Here is a 21,646-nt window from a genome sequence, read left to right as displayed (position 1 = left end):
TCTAATTATTGCTTAGAATTAATAGTTTCTGATTTTTTTCTTTGTCCATCGGCTTTATGAGGATTGACCACAGGTTCTCAATGGGATTTAGATCTGGGGAATTTATTGGCCTTGGACCCAAAATTTTAATATTTTCTGCCACTACATTACCACTTTTGCCTAGTCTCCATAGTCTCCATCATGCTGGAAAAAGCATTGTTCAGCACCAAATTGCTCTTGGATGGTTGGGAGAAGTTGCTAGATAGTTGTTTAGATAACGTTCTTTACTCGTGCAGTGTTCTTAACCAAAATTTTGAGTAAGCCCACCCCCTTTGATATAACATAATGTAGAAAATAATAATAATAATAATAATAATAATAATACATTTTATTTCTATAGCGCCGACATATTCCGCAGCACTTTACATTTCAGAGGGGATTTGTACAGACAATAGACATTACTGCATAACAATAATCACATAGATTATAACAAATACCAAGAGGAATGAGGGCCCTGCTCGCAAGCTTACAGTCTATGAGGAAAGAGGCAGACACGAAAGGTGGGTGGTAACAATTGCCCTGATTGTTTAGACCACCCATAATGTTCAGTGTGTAACAGTACAGACACAGAGGGCTAATGGATGCATAAAGCATGTGGGAACATGATGCGGGGAACCTGGTTATGGTAAAATTTTGACTGTGCCACCCAGGGATAAATTAGGCTAATGTGTTGAGGCGGTAGGCCAGTCTGAATAAATGCGTTTTCAGGGCACGCTTAAAATTGTGGGGATTGGGGACTAATCGTATTGACCTGGGAAGTGCATTCCAAAGAATTGGTGCAGCACGTGTAAACTCTTGGAGACAGGAGTGGGAGGTTCTGATTATTGAGGATGCTAACCTCAGGTCATCCGCAGAGCGGAGGGTGCGGGTAGGGTGGTATACTGAAACAAGGGAGGAGATGTAGGGTGGTGCTGAGCCATGGAGGGCTTTGTGGGTGAGGATAATAAATTTATACTGAATTCTGGAGTGGATGGGTAGTCAGTGTAATGACTGGCACAAGGTAGAGGCTTCGGTATAACGATTGGTGAGGAATATGATCCTGGCTGCAGCCTTCAAGACAGATTGGAGAGGGGAGAGTTTGGTAAGAGGGAGACCGCTTAGAAGCGTTACAATAGTCGAGGCGAGAATGAATAAGAGAATCAGTAAGAGTATTTGCAGAGTCAAAAGTAAGAAAAGGTAGAATTCTAGAAATGTGTTTGCGGTACAGATGACAAGAGCGAGCCAGTGATCGAATGTGGGGGGCAAAGGAAAGCTCGGAGTCAAGTATGACCCCAAGACAGCGGGCATGTTGCTGGGGAGTAATAGTGGAACAGAAATGGCAATGTCGGGTATAGGTACATTAGTAGAGGGACGAAACACAAGGAGTTCAGTCTTTGACAGGTTCAATTTCAGATATAGTGAGGACATGATGTTAGAAACAGCGTTTAGACAATTGCCGGTGTTTTCTAGAAAGGCTGGCGTGATGTCAGGAGAAGAAGCGTATAATTGGGTGTCATCAGCATAGAGATGGTACTGGAAACCAAATCTACTGATTGTTTGACCAATAGGGGCAGTGTACAAGGAGAAGAGGAGGGGACCTAGAACCGATCCTTGAGGAACCCCAACAGTAAGGGGAAGGTGAGAGGTGGAGGAACCGGCAAAAGATACAGTAAAGGAGCGGTCAGAGAGATAGGAGGAGAACCAGGATTGAACAGTGTCCTTGAGGCCAATGGAACGGAGCATAGTGAGGAGGAGCTGATGATCCACAGTGTCGAATGCTGCAGAGAGAGCCAAGAGAATTAGCATGGAGTAATGACCATTTGATTTAGCTGTTAGTAGATCATTAGAGACTTTAGTGAGGGCAGTTTCAGTAGAGTGTAAAGAGCGGAAACCGGATTGGAGAGGGTCGAGAAGAGAGTTATCAAAGAGATAGCGGATAAGACGGGAGTGGACCAGGCATTCCAGGAGTTTAGAGATGAAGGGAAGATTAGAGACAGGTCTATAGTTAGCGGCACAGTTTTGGTCGAGGGATGGTTTTTTAAGTAGTGGATGTATGATGGCATGCTTAAATGGGGAGGGAAAGATACCAGAAGAGAGAGTGTGGTTAAATATTTTAGTTAGGTGAGGGGTGACAGCAGGGGAAAGGGACTGGAGGAGATGTGATGGAAATGGGTCACTGGTGCAAGTGGTTGGGCGAGAAGATGCAAGGAGCCTGCTTACTTCTTCTTCTGTGACTGGTTCAAAATCAGAGAGTGAGCTAGATGCAGTGGGGGGAGGGAGGACAGTGCATGGTATGAGGTGATAGGGAGATAATTTCCTGTCGGTTCTGGTCAATTTTTTGTTTGAAGTAATTGGCCAGATCGTCAGCTCAGAGCTCCGTGGTTGGGGCCTGTACTCTTGGGTTGAGTAGAGAATGAAAAGTGTCAAAGATACGTTTCGGGTTATTGGACAGTGAGGTGATGAGGGTGTTGAAATAGGTTTATTTGGAAAGGTGAAGGGCAATGTTGTATGTTCTAAGCATAAACTTATAATGGATGAAATCTTCGTGTAGATTGGATTTTTTCTCCACAGACGTTCGGCGCACCTGGAGCACCGCTGCAGGAAACGTGTTTGCAGGGTATGCCAGGGTTGTCGCCGTCTGTATTGTGGTGTTCTATTTATAGGGGGTGCAGATTCATCCAGGGCACTTTGAAGTGTTTCATTGTAATGCTTCAATGCAGAATCAGGACATGAGAGGGAGGAGATAGGGGCCAATGAAGACTGCAAGTTCTTCATAAGTTTCTGGGTGTTAATGGCCTGTATGTTTCTATAAGTATGGACAGTGGGGGTGACCTGAGCAGCCTGGCAGTTCTTGATAGAGAATGAAAGAAGATTGTGGTCAGAGAGCAGGAGAGGGGAGTTTGCAAAATCATCCACTGTACAAAGCCGAGAGAAGACCAAGTCGAGGGAGTTTCTGTCTTCATGCGTTGGAGAATTAGTAAGCTGCGAAAGGCCAAACGAGGAGGTTAGAGATAAAAGGTGAGTAGCAGATGGGGAGAGAGGAAGAGCAATAAATAAAATAAATATTTAATTAAACAAATTATTTAATAAAATAAATATTATTAAATGAGTAGCACACTGGTACTTAGAGAAAAAGATAGGACCTTGTACTCAAAGGCTTACAATATATAAGGTAAGAGAATGGAAAACAGTGGGTGAGGATAGATGCTGCTCATATGGAAGTGTAGTTGGATAGAAGTGAGAGAGCTACAGCACCGGACTCATCCCCGTACCCCCACCTCACTGCATGAGCAAGGTAAAATTCTGCTTAGGTTAAGACACTGTGTGTGACCAAAAGTTATCTTTAAAAAGACTTTCATAAATGTTAATGAAGCATTGCATGAAGCGAAGTGATTCTGTGTGATGAAAAGAAAATTGAATAAAACCTCTATGATCAACTCCAGTTCAGAACTGTGTCATAGCTTTTTTTTCCATGTAAACCATTTCCTATTTCCTCCCCTCTACTGTATAATTAATTAATGATCGCCCTTAGTAAGATTTACCCAGGATTCCAAAAAGAACTCATGTTTCCTTTGTATTGCCTTCACATACTGAGTGGCTTGCATGCAGCACGCAGTAAAGGAGCTGCAAGTTCCTGTGCTTGGTGTGAATAATCATTTTGTGCCGACAGGCTGCCTTTTAGGTCTTCAAACTTCCTTATAAATAGATATATATTTTCAGTCCACACTACAGCCCACTTCAATGCATTTTTTAAATTACTGACATGCAGCAAAAACACTAGATAATATATCTTATTCATATTTGTTTTTCTTATTTAGGTCCTTTTTAATGGATAAATGTGAAAGCCTGCTCTTCATTGTCAACATGGAAGATTAACCATGTAATGTTTTGATTCTGCAGGCTATAAACACCGCCATTAAGAGTAAGATCCCCTGTGTTGTGGTGGAGGGATCGGGTCAGACAGCCGATGTGATTGCCAGCCTTATGGATTCTGAGGGCACGTCTCTTGCCTCTTCAGCCATTAAGGAAAAACTGGTACGATTCATGCCCCGCACTATTTCTCGCTTGGCAGAAGATGAGATGGAGACCTGGATACGATGGGTAGGTTATTTTTAAATTACTAAAACATTGGCTTTGAATGAATGTTCCAAACTGCACTTAGTGTTGATTCAGATTTTGTTGCAGACGTCATCAACTATTTATATTATTCAGAACTCCATGGCCCCTGATTAATCAAAACTGCCATTTTTCACACCGGTCTTAATGAGGGGGGCGTGCTGGTATAAAGGGGTTAAGTTAATAATGTTCATTGTTATATTTATGCCTTTTAGCTTACTGGTATCACTACATGTTACATGTACTACCTCATGTATGCTATGGTACTTCTACCCCTTCTTCTATTACCATTGCTTTGTCTCCATGTTTTATTGTTCTTCTTTGCATATAGTTGTGATAATGTTCACTACATTTCATGTACAGTATAAGGAAAGCATAGTGCTCTTGTTTGGACACTAGAGGAGGCACTCTAGTATACAGAACAGTTAGTACAGTAGGTAGTAGAGGGTTAAGTGTAGGAGGGGCTGCCAGGATTTAAGGTTAGAGGGAAGGGAAGATAGTCAGACTGGGCCAGGGTGCCCGAAGTGTCCACATGGGCTATAGGCTCAGGACAGCTTGGCAGCCACTCAACGTTAAGCAGCGACAGCCCACGTTATCCACGGCCACTGGGCATCATAACGGTGGACCCATACAGTAGGAAGAATATGTGGCGACTCATAGCTTGGGTAGATGCCTTTAGGGAGGAAGTCGGTTTGAGTGAGGAGCAGAAAGAATTTGAAGCTTTGCATGGAACGGTTGCTTCTCCAGAGGCAATTAAACCGGGTGGTGGATGATTTCAAGTCTGGGGCGAAGCAGGCAGAAGGAATTGTCATCATGGTGAGGTTAGGCAAGGAAGAAACTGGGAAGCAGTCTAAGACGGTCCGGTCCGGACGTGTGCCGTACAGAAGCATCAGCAAAGTAGGGAGAGCTGAGGAAGCAAGTGAAGTTGAATGTGTATCTTATGATGTGCCAACTGTGGATATAATGTGTGACGTCCTAAGTAAAGAAAACGTTCAAGTTATTCTGGACTATGTCACCATTACTGGGGGTCACCTGGAAGAAGGGCCGTTGCCGCCTTGAAAGTGCCCAGGGGGACCTGAACCTGGAGACGCAGGTACGCTGAGCAGTGGATTACAGTTTTCTGTGAGGGAAGGTCGGGACACAGATGCTTCAGTGTCTCTAGCCATGACTACAGTCCTGGCCTCCCCTTACATTGGAGCCAGACTCTCCTGATTCATTTAGAGGTGCATGCCTCTTAATGAATCAGGAACATCTGACATATGGTGTATACATTACCAGAAATCTTACTCCAGTTAGGGACTGGAGTAAGATTTGTTGGCTTAAAGAACATTATCGCTAGTCTTGAATTTAACGAGTGGTGGTTGATAATTCCCCAATTCACCTCAGCTCCATCCATTATGTCAGAACTGGGTAAAAATGGCATGAGAACTCCAAAAATCACAAAAGTTTAGCGCAGCCAGAATTTGATGACTTTTCAAACCTTTTTTTTACATCAGAATTCTGACATAAAAGCTTTGATGAGTTAGGCCAAATGTTTTCTGGACACAAAGCTCTAAAAATCTACTAATAATTACTACTAATAATTCTACTAATAATTTGGTGAAATCTGCGACCAAGCCTCTAACAGAGATGTGAACAGTGGATAAAAAAGTTTGTAGTTATTTACAAATTGCCAAAGGCAAGAAAAATCCCTAAATTAAAGACTGTATTAAAATATAACTTTTATTATCTATATTTAATATAGGAATATTGCACTCAATTAAAAATACAAAGTGTGAGCCGGCACGACTGATTAATGGAATAAAGACTATCAGTAATACTACATTATGATTCAGAGCATTTCCTATTGGTCACCAGAGCCATGAATTGGTAGGACCATTTTGTTTGGCCATCATGAATGTATGATGTCACAACTCACAACCTTACCTTTAAAAGATCTGTTTGCCTGCAGATAAGCTCATCAAATGCCTCATTCCTCTAATGATGCCAGTATGGTGAAACATGTTGGGGAGGCTAATAATTGCTAAATTTTTAGTATTAGCATTGAGCGAAGGCACTCCTATTTAGTTATCCAATTACTATAGTGTAGGACTGCAGCCACACTATAAAGGTACAGGAATACTAATACTATTATATTGGGATTCAATTGATAGGAACCAATATTACTGATAGTCTTTATCCCATGAATCAGCCATGCCAGCTCACACTTTGGTTTTTAATTGAGTGCAATATTCCTTTATTAAATATAGATAATAAAATTATATTTCAATACAGTCTTTTATTTCGGGATTTTTCTTGCCTTTGGCAATTTGTAAATAGTTAAAGGGAAACTGTCACGGAAAAACGCTATTAACCTGCAGATATGGACACTGCCGGACTGGGATGCCAAGGGCCCACCAGTAACATTGAGTCTGGTGGCCCACTGTTTAGCTACATCTCATTACCCTAACAACAAGCAAGGCTTGAGGGCACTACAAAATTTTTTAAGGGGGACTGCTGACCACACACATAATGGATAGAGAACCAAAACAAGATAAAGAAGTGTGTATCAAGGGCGCGATCAACCCCAAAATCAAGACTATAATATAATATAAAGAAATACTGAAAAAATAATAATAAATTTTATTAGCATATGAAAAAAACACACAAACAGGTGTCAAGAATTCAATTAAAAACAGTTAAAAAGGCCAAGACAAAAAGTGGCCAAAGAAATAGATCCCATAATGGGGACCTATTGCTCACCTCCTCCAATGTGCGGGGCAAAAGCACACAAAATAGTAATATATGAAACAATATGTAAGTATATATAAATGGCAGGACCTAGATGGAACATGTAATGGACAAAAACCTAATATATGGCATAACAAGGCATTAAATACAAGAAGTATAGGATGCAATAAATATAAATCCTGAAGTGTGGTTTGAATGATCTTAATATGAACTGCCATAAAAGCTTGAACCTCTAGTTTGAAACAAAATTAATCATGGTGACAAATGTCACAGTCAATAACTAACCAGTTCCCAATATAGGCTGTAGAAACAACCTGAAGTCCAAGTGAGCTTGTGCCACTAGGAGACTTGATGAGCCTCTGTAAAGTTGAATGAATTTAATACAGATTACCATAGGGATTTAGACCTCTATCTCAAAGGATACAAGTAAACATAGTGAAACAAGTCACAAATGAATAACATAACTCAATACAAGCTGTAGAGACAAGATAGGGTCTAAATAGATCTTTACCCCTTAGAGGCTAATAAGCCTCAAGATATAAAAATTGGTATGACCAAAAATGCAGAAAGCGTTTGTGGATACACCACTAAACCTGCATATGGCAAAACAGGAAACATCTCCAGGATATGAGACAAATGAAAAAATGCCTGAATAACAAACCCAACATGGGCAACAAGTCCTAAGAAGGTCCTGGCAGGTAGCCAAATGCCCGCATGATGTAATGGGAGGAGGGGGAAGAAAACCCCACGCGTATCGCCAACCTCAGCGTGGCTTCCTCAGGGAAGGTGGAGGTCACATCACATTACCCTCACTCACAAATTTGCCTATATTTTTATGTAATAATAAACGGAATAGTTTGCTAAATTAATGGTGAGATGGTGCATTGTGGAACTTGTATTGTGCCAACTACTTTTCATATGGTGGCGTGGAGAGCTCATCACTGCATAGGGGCCCACTAGAGGACCTTCCTGTTCTCCTGTGGGCCAGTCCCAGCCTGGATATGGGGTTATTTTGCAGGTTAATAGCCTTTTGAACGTGCCCGGCACCCGCACTTGCAGCCCTGCTGCTCGGAGGAAATATACCTTATTCCACCCAGCAGAGTTTCAGTTTGTCATGGGGGCAGCACCGGTGCAGGTTCTGTCACTGCTTTGTGTATAGAAAGTGGTATCTATAATCTCACCGGTGCCGCCCCACTGACTGAAACCAGAGAGCTACCGGGAGGAATAAAGTTAATATTATCCTGGCATTGTCAGCGGGGTGCAGATCAACCCTATATCTTCAGATTAATAGCATTTTTTCACATGACAGGTTCCCTTTAAGTATTACCTCTCGCTGACTGTGTACTCTATAAGAAAGTTTTTATACTAAATGCCTACAGTTGTGGCCAAAAGTATTGACACCCCTGCAATTTTGTCAGATAATGCTCAGTTTCTTCCTGAAAATGATTGCAAACACAAGTTCTTTGGTATTATTATCTTCATTTAATTTGTCTTAAATGAAAAAACACAAAAGAGAATGAAGCAAAAAGCAAAACATTGATCATTTCACACAAAACTCCAAAAATGGGCCAGACAAAAGTATTGGCACCCTCAGCCTAATACTTGGTTGCACAATCTTTAGCCAAAATAACTGCGACCAACCGCTTCCGGTAACCATCAATGAGTTTCTTACAATGCTCTGCTGGAATTTTAGACCATTCTTCTTTGGCAAACTGCTCCAGGTCCCTGATATTAGAAGGGTGCCTTCTCCAAACTGCCATTTTTAGATCTCTCCACAGGTGTTCTATGGGATTCAGGTCTGGGACTCATTGCTGGCCACCTTAGAAGTCTCCAGTGCTTTCTCTCAAACCATTTTCTAGTGCTTTTTGAAGTGTGTTTTGGGTCATTGTCCTGCTGGAAGACCCATGACCTCTGAGGGAGACCCAGCTTTCTCACACTGGGCCCTACATTATGCTGCAAAATCTGTTGGTAGTCTTCAGACTTCATAATGCCATGCACACGGTCAAGCAGTCCAGTGCCAGAGGGAGCAAAGCAACCCCAAAACATCAGGGAACCTCCTCCATGTTTGACTGTAGGGACCGTGTTCTTTTCTTTGAATGCCTCTTTTTTTTCTCCTGTAAACTCTATGTTGATGCCTTTTCCCAAAAAGCTCTACTTTTGTCTCATCTGACCAGAGAACATTCTTCCAAAACGTTTTAGGCTTTTTCAGGTAAGTTTTGGCAAACTCCAGCCTGGCTTTTTTATGTCTTGGGGTAAGAAGTGGAGTCTTCCTGGGTCTCCTACCATACAGTCCCTTTTCAATCAGACGCCGACGGATAGTACGGGTTGACACTGTTGTACCCTTGGACTGCAGGGCAGCTTGAACTTGTTTGGATGTTAGTCGAGGTTCTTTATCCAACATCCGCACAATCTTGCGTTGAAATCTCTTGTCAATTTTTCTTTTCTGTCCACATCTAGGGAGGTTAGCCACAGTGCCATGGGCTTTAAACTTCTTTAAAGTCCTCAGACAGTTCTTTGGTCTTCTTTCTTTTCTCCATGCTCAATGTGGTACACACAAGGACACAGGTCAGAGGTTGAGTCAACTTTAATCCATGTCAACTGGCTGCAAGTGTGATTTAGTTATTGCCAACACCTGTTAGGTGCCACAGGTAAGTTACAGGTGCTGTTAAATGCACAAATTAGAGAAGCATCACATGATTTTTCGAGCAGTGCCAATACTTTTGTCCACCCTCTTTTTTATGTTTGGTGTGGAATTATATCCAATTCTTTTTGCGTTTTTTCATTTAAGACAAATTAAATGAAGATAATAATACCAAAGAATTTGTGTTTGCAATCATTTTCAGGAAGAAACTGAGTATTATCTGACAGAATTGCAGGGGTGTCAATACTTTTGGCCACAACTGTATGCATGAAAATCCTGCAGCACATTCTCTAGAGTTGGGCATTTTCATTTTAGCAGTCTATTCATGCCATTCTTGGAAAGTATTATATTATGGAAAAAGCTATTTTGAAGAAATATTTACCATGTCATATGTAGATTCACTTTTATCTCACCATATCTTCAGATGTTTCATTTTCGTATTAACTGGCAAACGCTGAGCAAGTCAAAGCCACTATTGCTGATCCCAAGACTCTGTGCTTCTAATAATCTTTTTTTTTAAAATGGATGAATTTCTAATGAAGGTTTTAGCATCCAGATGGATCGGGCGTCTTTCCTTGTGATAGGACTTGGTGTTCTTTCATTAGCCGGGTGTATGATGCTATTAGAGGGAGATGTAACATTTTGTGTTCCCAACACGTGCATCAAATTGCATTTCACGTCCACGACACGAGTCCAGAACATTACCCGATGTCTACATTACTCATACAGTGTGTTCTAGCTGTTCTCATGATGTTGGGGAAAAAATGAGCAGCCATTAATGGTAATATTCATAGGTGTAATTTAGCAGCTATTTTTAGAAGCAAAGGGGTAATTAACTTCCTGCATGAAGTGGGATTGAAAGCTTGTCCTTATGTCCTGACTGACGAAATTGTGAAACAAGTTTTACGTATAAAGTATAGAGATCAGTGCATTCTTCTTCAGATGGAGATGACAATCATTTGGTTCCTAGATACCATTTAATGTAGTTTTACTTTTGGGACTGGGTCGGTGTTATATCGGTTTTTACAAGGGCAGACGGCTGTATAGAAATTTATGAAGCTGTCATGCTCGGGTTGTGAAAGCTGCCTACTAGTCCGTGCATTGCAGTGCGATCTCGGTCTGATTCAGGCTCGGACTGGCCCATAGGGTAAGAGGGCAATCCCCCGGTGGGCCACTGTAACCCCAATCTCATTGTATGGACAGTACTTAGCATAATTCACTTGATTCACCCTGTACAGAGAAAAGCAGCATCTCATCATTCGTTAACCAAACTACGCAGTTTATTATTATATAAAGATATAGGTAAAATTGTGAACGAGGGTAGTGTAATATTTGTATGCAGGTGAAAAGTGGGCCCCCAAAGTAAATTTACTGGTGGGCCCTTGGCATCAAAGTCCCACTTTGGTCTTATTTGTCTGGTTGTCTGACTTAGCCCTAATTAGTGTTTCATAGTATTAGTAATTGTCATTAGAGTTGAGCGAAACAGGTCGGCCAGATTCATAAGTCGCCAACTGAAACCCGGCCACAGCGTGAAGTCGGCCATGCAGTCGACAAAACGAGCACCAAAGTCGGATTTCCCAGAATGCTTGCACATGACTTTTTTCAGCCAGTGAGCAAGGACATACACTGTGGGCAACGAGATGACATGTGCAGCGTCTGGGGAGAGGATAGGAGAGAGAGAGAGTTTTCGCACACTTTAAAAAAAGCGGTCCGGCATGTAGGTGTGTTTACTGTCCTCCACTCCCTGCCGACTTTGCTTCCCCATTGACTTACATTGGGTTTCGTGTTTCAGTCGGACCTTCGACTTTTCCCGATATTCAGCCGATTTTGTTCGACTCGACTTTTGAGAAAGTCGGGTTTCATGAAACCCAACTCGACCCTTAAAAAGGCAAAGTCGCTCATCTCTAATTGTCATATAATAAACCTTTAAGCTGAGTTGTTGGACAGCTCCTGTCCTGATACTATTTGGATTCTGTTTTTACAGATTAAAGAAATAATGGAGCATATGCATCTTTTAACTGTGATCAAGATGGAGCAAGCCGGAGACGAGATTGTCACTAACGCCATCTCTTATGCTCTTTTTAAAGGTATGCCAAAAAAATAAGGGGAGCCGCGAAATTATTACTTTATGAATACACTGAATAATTATCTGTGGTAGCTTCTCAGGTAAAATGAGCTGAGATACAACATAGAAAATGATTGGGGTCATATGCACAACAGAAGTCTATAGACAATATAGAAGAATTCAGAGTAGTAGATGGTCAATAAGGATTGAGCCTTGATTTATTTATCTACCGGTTCTTTGGTATCTCTGGCTCGGTTTTCACGAAAAATGAAAAGAGGGTGCACTGCTATCAACAATTTCTGAGAATATTAAGACGGGGTGCAAACCCTAGTCAGTATAGCGACTGAGCAAAAAACGAGAGAAAGAAAGACTAGACTAATAATGGTATGCACATCCATATAATAAAATATGAAAAACCTTTATTTCACCTTGAACACAATAAATGTAAAAACATTTAAAATACACCTCACAAACCCAATAGCCAACACCCCCAACACTATAGGGCTAAATGGGCCTTTCATAAACCCATATAATAGATGGAATGTAAGCCAACTTAATAAGGACAACACCTTACAAGAAGAATAAATAATCATTGTTATAAAATTTACAAAATGCAGAAAAAACGTGCAATATTTAATGGACCATATCCACAGTGTATACAAATTATACCATTAACAATCATAACTAATTAGTGAGCTAAGAGATGTGGTGGTAACAAGGAATGTATACCCATATGTGACCCTATAGGATTCCAATTACAATATCTACAACAACAAGTATATGTTGCAAATCATTCATGGAATGGACTAATATAAATACTAAAGTTCCAAGACCTAGGTTTTCATACACTCATATAGCTGTGGATTCAGTTGTAGGGTAACACTAAATTACTGAATTTAGTCCAGTTAATGGCCAGATTTCTAAATTAGTAGCCACATATACCTATAAGTGAAAGAAATCCGTGGCACACAGATGTTATTTTTGGGCACCCCAAAAAAGCAGGTTTAGATATAGATTTTCAGTACAGAACGGACTTGCCCAACCCCTGAAAAGCACGTCACTGATGACATTTGCTTCAGAAAAGGGGCAGTGACTGCAGCCTCTGGTCAATGATGATGTCCCGTTTGAGTATCCCAGCATGCAATGGAGCGTCATCGAAACGGGAATGTGAAAAAAGCAAGAAAAAAGAAAGAAAGAAAGAAAGAAAGAAAGAAAGAAAGAAAGAAACAAAAAGCAGTTGGAGATGGACTTTTTATTATAAAAACTATTATACACTGCTCAAAAAATAAAGGGAACACTTAAACAACGGAATATAACTCCAAGTAAATCAAACTTCTGTGAAATCAAACTGTCCACTTAAGAAGCAAGATTGATTGACAATCAATTTGCCATGCTGTTGTGCAAATGGAATAGACAACAGATGGAAATTATTGGCAATTATCAAGACACACTCAATAAAGGAGTGGTTCTGCAGGTGGGGACCACAGACCACATCTCAGTACCAATGCTTTCTGGCTGATGTTTTGGTCACTTTTGAATGCTGGCTGTGCTTTGACACTCGTGGTAGCATGAGACAGTCTCTACAACCCACACAAGTGGCTCAGGTAGTGCAGCTCATCCAGGATGAACTCATCATCTTTCCTCCATCTCACAGATCTTCCTTACCTGACCTAGCTATAACAATTAATGACATCACACTTTCCCAGTACCGGAAGTCCGCTGCCTCGGAGTAACCGTTGACTCTGCCCTGTCCTTCAAACCGCACATCCAAGCTCTTTCTACCTCCTGTTGCCTCCAGCTCAAAAATATTTCCAGAATCCGTCCTTTCCTCAACCCTCAGTCTACTAAAATGCTTGTGCATGCCCTCATCATCTCCCGCCTCGACTACTGCAACATCCTTTTCTGTGGTCTCCCTGTTAACACCCTCGCACCTCTCCAGTCCATCCTTAACTCTGCCGCCTGACTAATTCATCTCTCTCCTCGCTACTCCTCCGCAAATCTCTTCACTGGCTCCCATTCCGTCAGCGTATCCAGTTCAAATTACTAATACTGACCTACAAGGCTATCTATAACCTGTCACCCCCATATGTCTCTGAACTAATCTCCCGATACCTTCCCTCACGTAATCTCCGATCCTCCCAAGACCTCCTTCTCTCCTCCACACTTATTCGCTCCTCACCCAACCGCCTCCAAGACTTCTCCCGAATAGCCCCTATTCTCTGGAATTCTTTGCCCCAACAAGTCCGACTATCAACCATATTTGTATCCTTCAGACGGAACTTGAAAACCCACCTCTTCAAGAAAGCCTACAGCCTGCAATGACCCTGCTACCTCCTTCTCTCTCACCACTACCGGTGATATCACCTCAACCAACACTGGAACTGCTGCAACCCACCAACCTACTGTCTCCTTCCCCACCATCCTGTAGCATGTAAGACCGAAAGGGCAGGGTCCTCTCTTCCCTATGTATCAGTCTGTCATTGTTAGTTTGTTTAATGTAAGCGATATCTGTAATTTGTATGTAACCCCTTCTCATGTACAGCACCATGGAATCAATGGTGCAATATAAATAAATAATAATAATAAAAGTGTCTGTCAGCATAGTGTCCAGAGGCTGGAGGCGCTACCAGGAGACAGGCCAGTACACCAGGAGACATGGAGGAGCCCGTAGGAGAGCAGCAACCCAGCAGCAGGACCGCTACCTCAGCCTTTGTGCATGGAGGAACGGGAGGAGCACTGCTAGAGCCCTGCAAAATTACTTCTAGCAGGTCACAAATGTGCATGTGTCTGCACAAACGGTTAGAAATCGACTCCATGAGGATGGTCTGAGTGCCCGACGTCCAGAGATGGGGTTTGTGCTCACAGCCCAACACCGTGCAGGAAGCTTGGCATTTGCCACAGAACACCAGGATTGGCAAATTCACCACTGGAGCCCTGTGCTCTTCACAGATGAAAGCAGGTTCACACTGAGCACATGTGACAGAGTCTGGAGACACCGAGGAGAGTGATCTGCTGCCTGCAACATCCTTCAGCATGACCAGTTTGGCAGTGGATCAGTAATGGGGTGGGGTGCCATTTCTTTGGAGGGCCGCGCAGCCCTCCATGTGCTCGCCAGAGGTAGCCTTACTGCCATTAGGTACCGAGATGAGAGCCTCAGACCCCTTGTGAGACCATATGCTGGTGCGGTTGGCTCTGGGTTTCTCCTAATACAGGACAATGCTAGACCTCATGTGGCTGGAGTGTGACAGCAGTTCCTGCAAGATGAAGGCATTGAAGCTATGGACTGGCCCGCCCGTTCCCCAGACCTGAATCCGATTGAGCATATCTGGGACATCATGTCTCGCTCCGTTCACCAACATTACGTTGCACCACAGACTGTCCAGGAGTTGGTGGATGCTTTAGTCCAGGTCTGGGAGGAGGTTCCTCAGGAGACCATCCGCCGCCTCATCAGGAGCATGCCAGGCATTCTAGGTAGGTCACACAGGCACGTGGAGGCCATACACACTACTGAGCATCTTTTCCTTGTCATGAAGCATTTCCACTGAAGTTGGATCAGCCTGTAATTTGATTTTCCACTTTGATTTTGAGTATCATTCCAAATCCAGACCTCCATGGGATATTCATTTTTATTTACATTGACGATTGTTATGTTTTTTTGTTCTGAACACATTCCACTATACAATGAATAAAAATTTGCAACTGAAATATTTCATTCAAAGATATCTGGGATGTGGTATTTTTGTGTTCCCTTTATTTTTTGAGCAGTGTATTATGAAAATGAATGGAGAGACATTTAAAATGAAAATTAATATTAGTTTTAGACAACCTTTAAATCCTGACTTCTGGTGCTCAATTTATAGGACAGACATTTGTTATTTTACTATTCCGAAGCTGTAATATCACTAAATGTTTGAGGGCTGACATTATCCAATATAGCATTGTCATCCCAGGAACATCATTACATATGCTAGTGCCTAACGAGGAACACACCATCCTATGTCAATAAAAACCATTACTGGTGACATCTTCAGCTTAGTGAAATAGGCCATCATCATATAACCATCTACAACATTAATGGGAATCTGTCACCCCATTTTTGGCCTATAAGCTGTGGCCACAGCCATCAGGGGCTTATCTACCGCATTCTGTAATGCTGTATATAAGCCCCCGATGTAACATGAAAGATAAGAAAAACAGATTAGATTAGATTATACTCACCGGGGGCGGGGGCGGGTGCGGTGGGTGTCGCTGACCGGTCCTGTGCCTCCCATCTTCTAGCGATGATGTCCTCCTTCTTTCTTCTGCCATGGCTCCTGTGCAGGCATACTATATCTGCCCTGTTGAGGGCAGAGTAAAATACTGCAGTGCGCAGGTGCCGGGAAAGATCAGAGAGGTCCAGCGCCTGCGCACTGAAGTACTTTACTCTGCCCTCAACAGGGCAAATAAAGTACGCCTGCGCAGGAGCTGCAGCAGAAGTAAGAAGGAGGACATCATCGCTAGAAGATGGGAGGTGCCGGACCGGACGACGACACCCATCGGACCGGACTGGACGCCGGGGTGAGTATAATCTAACTCGTTTTTCTTATCTTTCAGGTTACATTGGAGGCTTATCTACAGCATTACAAAATACTGTAGATAAGCCCCTGATGGCTGTGACCATAGCTTATAGGCCAAAAATGAGGTGACAGATTGCCTTTAAAAGGCATCTGTCAGCACGCTTTTACATCTGGAACTAAGTGCACAGCTTTATAGGTGCTTTTCCTCAACAATGATACCTGTTTTGTAGTGATCTGATATAGATAGAGAAATCTAGTGTCGAATCCATATGAAAATCAGTCTGGAAGTGCACTGTGCATGTGTCAATGCACTTGAACTGCTTCTTCCAAGAGCATTGAGATGCCCCCAGTGCACTTGTAGTCTCACACCAGTTAAGTAATGTCACCAGTGATGTTGTAAGGAGAAGAACGAGAACGGGGGTACCTTTTGCACGCCAGTTCTGGAACACCCGGGGCTGTCACCCATCTTGCAGGGGGGAAGACTTTCTGTCTAGGACGGACCCTTGCGCACGTGACTGGAGTAGGCGGGGCTGGGTTAAATAGCGCTGCGCGAGGGAAGAGCCAGCGCCCGGGCGGGAGAGTTGAGCAGTGAGTCACTTGCTGTGTCTGTTGTCAGGGCAGAGCAGAACGAGTGCGCAGGCCGACTTGACAGTACCCCTTCTGACAGGTACACAGTTAGTGAGCGACCAGCCGGTAATTCCCCGCTACCCTCCACGACAGGAGGTGACTCAGGGCTGACACCGTAGACCGTCCCGATTGTGAGACGCCATGACAGATGTATGGTTAGGCCAGGGCCTCACTATCAAGGACTTGAGCACACCGTGGAGCGAAATCTCGTTCCGGTAGTTCCACACATTGGACTCAGTACCGTGCTAGACACCTGTAAGCACGAGAAATCTACCCGCTTCCCTAAGACTCCATTGAGACGTCACGCACTGCTGCTGCCGCTGTCACTCTGAAACTTTGCACTTCCGAAGACTACAGTTCTGATAAGTTTCACCTCTTTAATACTGAACTATTGTTCATCCCTGACCTACCCTGCCTCTCTCCCAAGTTCTGCCCTGTTACCTACCCTCTCCTCACAACTCACTACTCCCTGCGTGGAGTGCATTTATTGTTTAATAAAATCTTTTAACTCTTGATATGCCTCCTGTCCGTGGTGACATCCCGCATTCCTTTGATTTCTACAATGTCATGACCGCTTCCACAGCAGTACATGGACTTGGTTGTCTCCTTTCCTCATTGTTTTCTAATACTGTCAACTTTATCTCGCCAGTAGGTGATAAATCCTAGCGGTAACCTTAAACTGAACCAGTTCCTCCATTTTCCTAATATTATTTCATTATCAAAGCTTTTAGCACCAATGAGCAGGATAAGGATAACTGGAATGCTCAGCTGAAACTTCTTCTGGAATGGAACCAGCTGGAGTTGGCCAGCGAGGAGATCTTCACTAATGACCGGAGATGGGAGGTGGGTATCATTCCAATGTGAATACTTCACATTTGTCAGTTTTGTAAAATCTAAAAAAAACACCTCCTGGTTTTGGCTCGCAAATACCAATTCAAAATACTGATCAAATCCTAGCGGTGACTTTAAACTGAACCAGTTCCTCCATTTTACTAATATTTATTCATTATCATATCTTTTAGCACCAATGAGCAGGATAAGGATAAGGCCGGGATCACATATGCATGCGAGAAATACGGCAGAGTCTCGCATGTTAATACCCGGCACTGCCGCCAGCACTCGGATCGGAGCGTGCAGCCGCATAGCAATACATAGAGCTGCAGCCTCATTTCTTGAGTGTCGGCGACAGTGCGAGACTCGGCCGTATTCCTCGCATGTGTGATCCCGGCCTAACTGGAATGGTCAGCTGAAACTTCTTCTGGAATGGAACCGGCTGGAGTTGTGTTTTTTTTTTTTTTTAAAGGATGTAAGACTAGAGTAGGTATGCATGCAAAAAAAGACATGTATAATTTTTTTTCAAAAATAAAATTCAGTTTAATATTAGGTCTATATAAGATGTAGCCATAACTGTGAACTCGATAATAGTGCTTCAGTCTTGCAGCTCATTTCCCTGATTGGGCTGTATGTGGTCAGACATCCAAGACACTCAGTGCCCTTAAGTGCTACTTATTAAGAGATTTAATTAACATACCACGGTCGTAATATTTATTCTCCGCAACAAGACTTGGTCTAATTTAACCTTTCGTGGTCTGTCATGGTCTTCATAATCTGAGAGTCCCCCTCACCAGTTCTTTTGGATACCAACAGTTAAGTCATATGTCTTGTCCTGCACCATCACAGTGGAAATTCACAACTTTATCACATACTTTTTAATACTTGATGTTGATGATTGATAGAACGTAATACTTAAAGGGAATCTGTCACCTCATTTTCGATTTATCAGATAAAAATATCATTGTATTGAGTGTTTTCTATACATTTCCCACCTAGTTTTGAATTCCCCTGACTCCCCTTGTATCACCCAAAAATACCTTTTTTCTTTCACCCGCCTTGTATGTAAATTAGTTGGGTCCGGTCCGATGGGTGGTGTTTTTGCTCCTTCCCTCCACCCCTCCTTGGCCGTTGTATGCAATATTTCAGGTAATTTCCGTAGTTCTCATCCATATTTCGCGTGTGCACATTGCAATCTCCACTCGCACGTGCGCAGTATGCTTTGCCCAATTGCGGTCAAAGCTGAAAAGCATTAGTGCACATGCGCCGGTGAACTATGTCCCGGAACACAAAAATGGCAGCGAAATACTTCCGGGACATAGTTCACCGGCGCATGTGCACTGAAATATTGCATACAACGGCCAAGGAGGGGTGGAGGGAAGGAGCAAAAACACCACCCATCGGACCGGACCCAACTAATTTACATACAGCGCGGGTGAAAGAAAAAAGGTATTTTTGGGTGATACAAGGAGAGTCAGGGGAATTCAAAACTAGGTGGGAAATGTATAGAAAACACTCAATACAATGATATTTTTATCTGATAAGCCGAAAATGAGGTGACAGATTCCCTTTAAAGGGGTATTCCTATCTCCAGCATCCCATCCCAATATGTAATAAGTGTAACAATAATAATATTAGCAAATACCTCCAATTAGAAATATAGTATAGTTTTTCTGATTCTCTATGTCTCTTTCCAAATGTGCAGGCATTGCAGGACCTTAGGTATTCATGGTTACGACCACTAGCAACTAGGTAACATTCTGTCTAACTAATTGTCACTTTATCAGTGGGCGTAACCATGGATACCAAAGGTACTGCAATGCCTGCGCATGAGGAAAGAGACATAGCAAATCAGAAAAACTATATTACAAAATGTAATTGGAGGTATTTGCTAATATTAGTATTATTACACCTACTACATATTGGGATAGGATCTTGGAGATCGGAATACCCCTTTAAGGCACAGAATTTATCAGCTGTTTAACCACAAGCTGCCCAACTGGTGATGTGGAAATACACTAATAACAGCATTTTATATCTTAATTCAGTATATATCAATAATCCAGAAGAACATAGTCACAAGGAGCGAAGGCCTTCAGCTTCAAATCTTAGTGGAGTCATGTGTTCTAATAGAAAAGTACTTGTTTCCAATCCAATCTTGCTTATTTTTTTGTCTATAATCTTTCATTTACTTTAATACCTTGTCTACTTTTAATTCAATAGTTTTCACCCCTTTGTTCCTATGTTCTTCTCTTACCTCGTTTTTCATAGTCAGCTGACTTGGAAGATGTGATGTTTGCAGCTCTGATAAAAGACAGGCCAAAATTTGTGCGTCTTCTCCTAGAGAATGGTCTGAATCTACGCAAATTTCTTTCCAGTGAAATCCTCACTGAACTTTATTCTCAACACTTGAGCACTCCAGTATTTCGGAACTTGCAGATTGCCAAAAATGTTTACAATGATTCTTTACTCACCTTTATCTGGAAGATGGTTTTGACTTACCAACGGAGTCGGAAAGAGGAAAGGAATAGCTGCGATGACTCCGAGATTCAGGTGAACTACTGCAATATCTTAAAGGGGTTGTCCAACCTTGTGGTTAAAGTCTGAAATCAGTCAATGTGTATGAAGACCTATGAATCCTTACAGCGTTCACACTACTGGGGTCAGGAGCAGGTGGTCATGTGGCCACGAGTATACTACTTACATACATGTGGTCACATGCCAACTAGACCTGTGTGGCCTCGCTCAATAGAAGTGAATTGAGCAAGGCTGAACACATCTAATCAGAATATGGTCAGAAATATGCAAATCGCTTACTTGCATTTACATGACCACCCTCTTCCAGTGCGCTCGATGTGAGGATTCACAAGTCTGCATTCACATAGTGACTGGAGACTTGAACCACGGTCATGGACAACCCATTTGAGTTGTGATAACATTTGTGTATGGCAGTGTGAGATGGATGTTTACTGAAAAATAATGTCAGGAATTTGCTGGTTTATGACCTTTACATTGACGCGGGGACTCAAACATAATTTTCAAGCACGCCGAAGTCACTCAGTTAGCACCCAACCATAACACACCTTTTCCAAGCTAGTTCGCTCATCACTATTAGTGATCAGTTTTTAGCTATATACAATAACATAAAAGCGCTAAATCGCTCAGTCATTGACTCTGGCTGTGTGACTGCTCTGCACATCTTTCCTCACCGGAAAGGAGGCATGCTCGGCGGAATCCAGAGCATACCCCTCCTCCACTAATGTTTGATTGGTTGACGAGGAGCATGGGTGAGGGGGGCATCACTACATCTCCAGATTATTCGATTGGAAGGTCAGATTTGCCAATGGGAGTGATCACCGATACAGTGTGGGGAGCGAAGATGTTGATGCACCACTGGTGATGAGGGAAGATGGGCTGCAGCAGCCATCATTGCCTGATCCCCATGTCTTTTGACCTGTAAGACGTACAAACATGTGCATTTGCGAAAACACCTTCCTGAATAAGACATTCTATTACTTTGAGAAGGGATTAAGGATAATTATACCAATTGTTGTTGAATACAACCATGTGGATAATAAGTTGAAATCTTTCTATGTGTTTTTTTTTTAATTTTCAGGATCTGACTCCAATAATAAAGCATCCCATTCAGGTGCTATTTATATGGGCCGTACTGCAGAACAAAAGAGAACTGTCTAAAGTGATATGGGAGCAGGTAAGAGCTGTAATGTACATGCGTGGTTACACTTAATTTTCTACATTTTTTTTAGTTTTTTGTTTCCTGATGAATTTGACATTTTTATTATGTCTATAGCAAACACGGCAACAAGAGGGAAGTTGCTAAGTCATAACATAATGTATAATGAATTTAATTTTAGTACGAATCTGAGCTTTACCGTGGTCATGAAACATCTTAGGCTATATTCACACTAGGCATTTTTCAGCGTTTTTGTCATCAACCTTTGCTTTCAATGTGTGAAAAACACTGAAAATAACTGAAGAAAGAAGTGACATGCTCTACTGTGCAAAAAAAATGCAAAGCACAAAAAAAACAAGGGGTGGGCA

At 42.3% G+C, this 21,646-nt stretch overlaps 1 protein-coding gene across 1 annotated transcript in view; it reads left to right on the top strand.

The window, feature by feature from the left end:
- LOC141091863 (transient receptor potential cation channel subfamily M member 8-like) overlaps positions 1–21,646 on the top strand; it is a 67,660-nt gene that overhangs the window by 36,430 nt on the left and 9,584 nt on the right. Inside the window, exons 8-12 of the mRNA XM_073577616.1 lie at positions 3,919–4,119; positions 11,490–11,592; positions 17,478–17,596; positions 19,856–20,137; positions 21,201–21,296. Coding sequence (XP_073433717.1) covers positions 3,919–4,119; positions 11,490–11,592; positions 17,478–17,596; positions 19,856–20,137; positions 21,201–21,296 — 801 coding nt within the window. The remainder of the gene's footprint in view (positions 1–3,918; positions 4,120–11,489; positions 11,593–17,477; positions 17,597–19,855; positions 20,138–21,200; positions 21,297–21,646) is intronic.

This window comes from Dendrobates tinctorius, unplaced genomic scaffold (genome assembly GCF_039654945.1).
Source record: "Dendrobates tinctorius isolate UK_male_01 unplaced genomic scaffold, ASM3965494v1 ptg000056l, whole genome shotgun sequence".
NCBI classification, from domain to species: domain Eukaryota; kingdom Metazoa; phylum Chordata; class Amphibia; order Anura; family Dendrobatidae; genus Dendrobates; species Dendrobates tinctorius.
The sequence above is the reverse complement of the archived record's forward strand: the minus strand, read 5'-3'. Positions and strand labels throughout refer to the sequence as shown.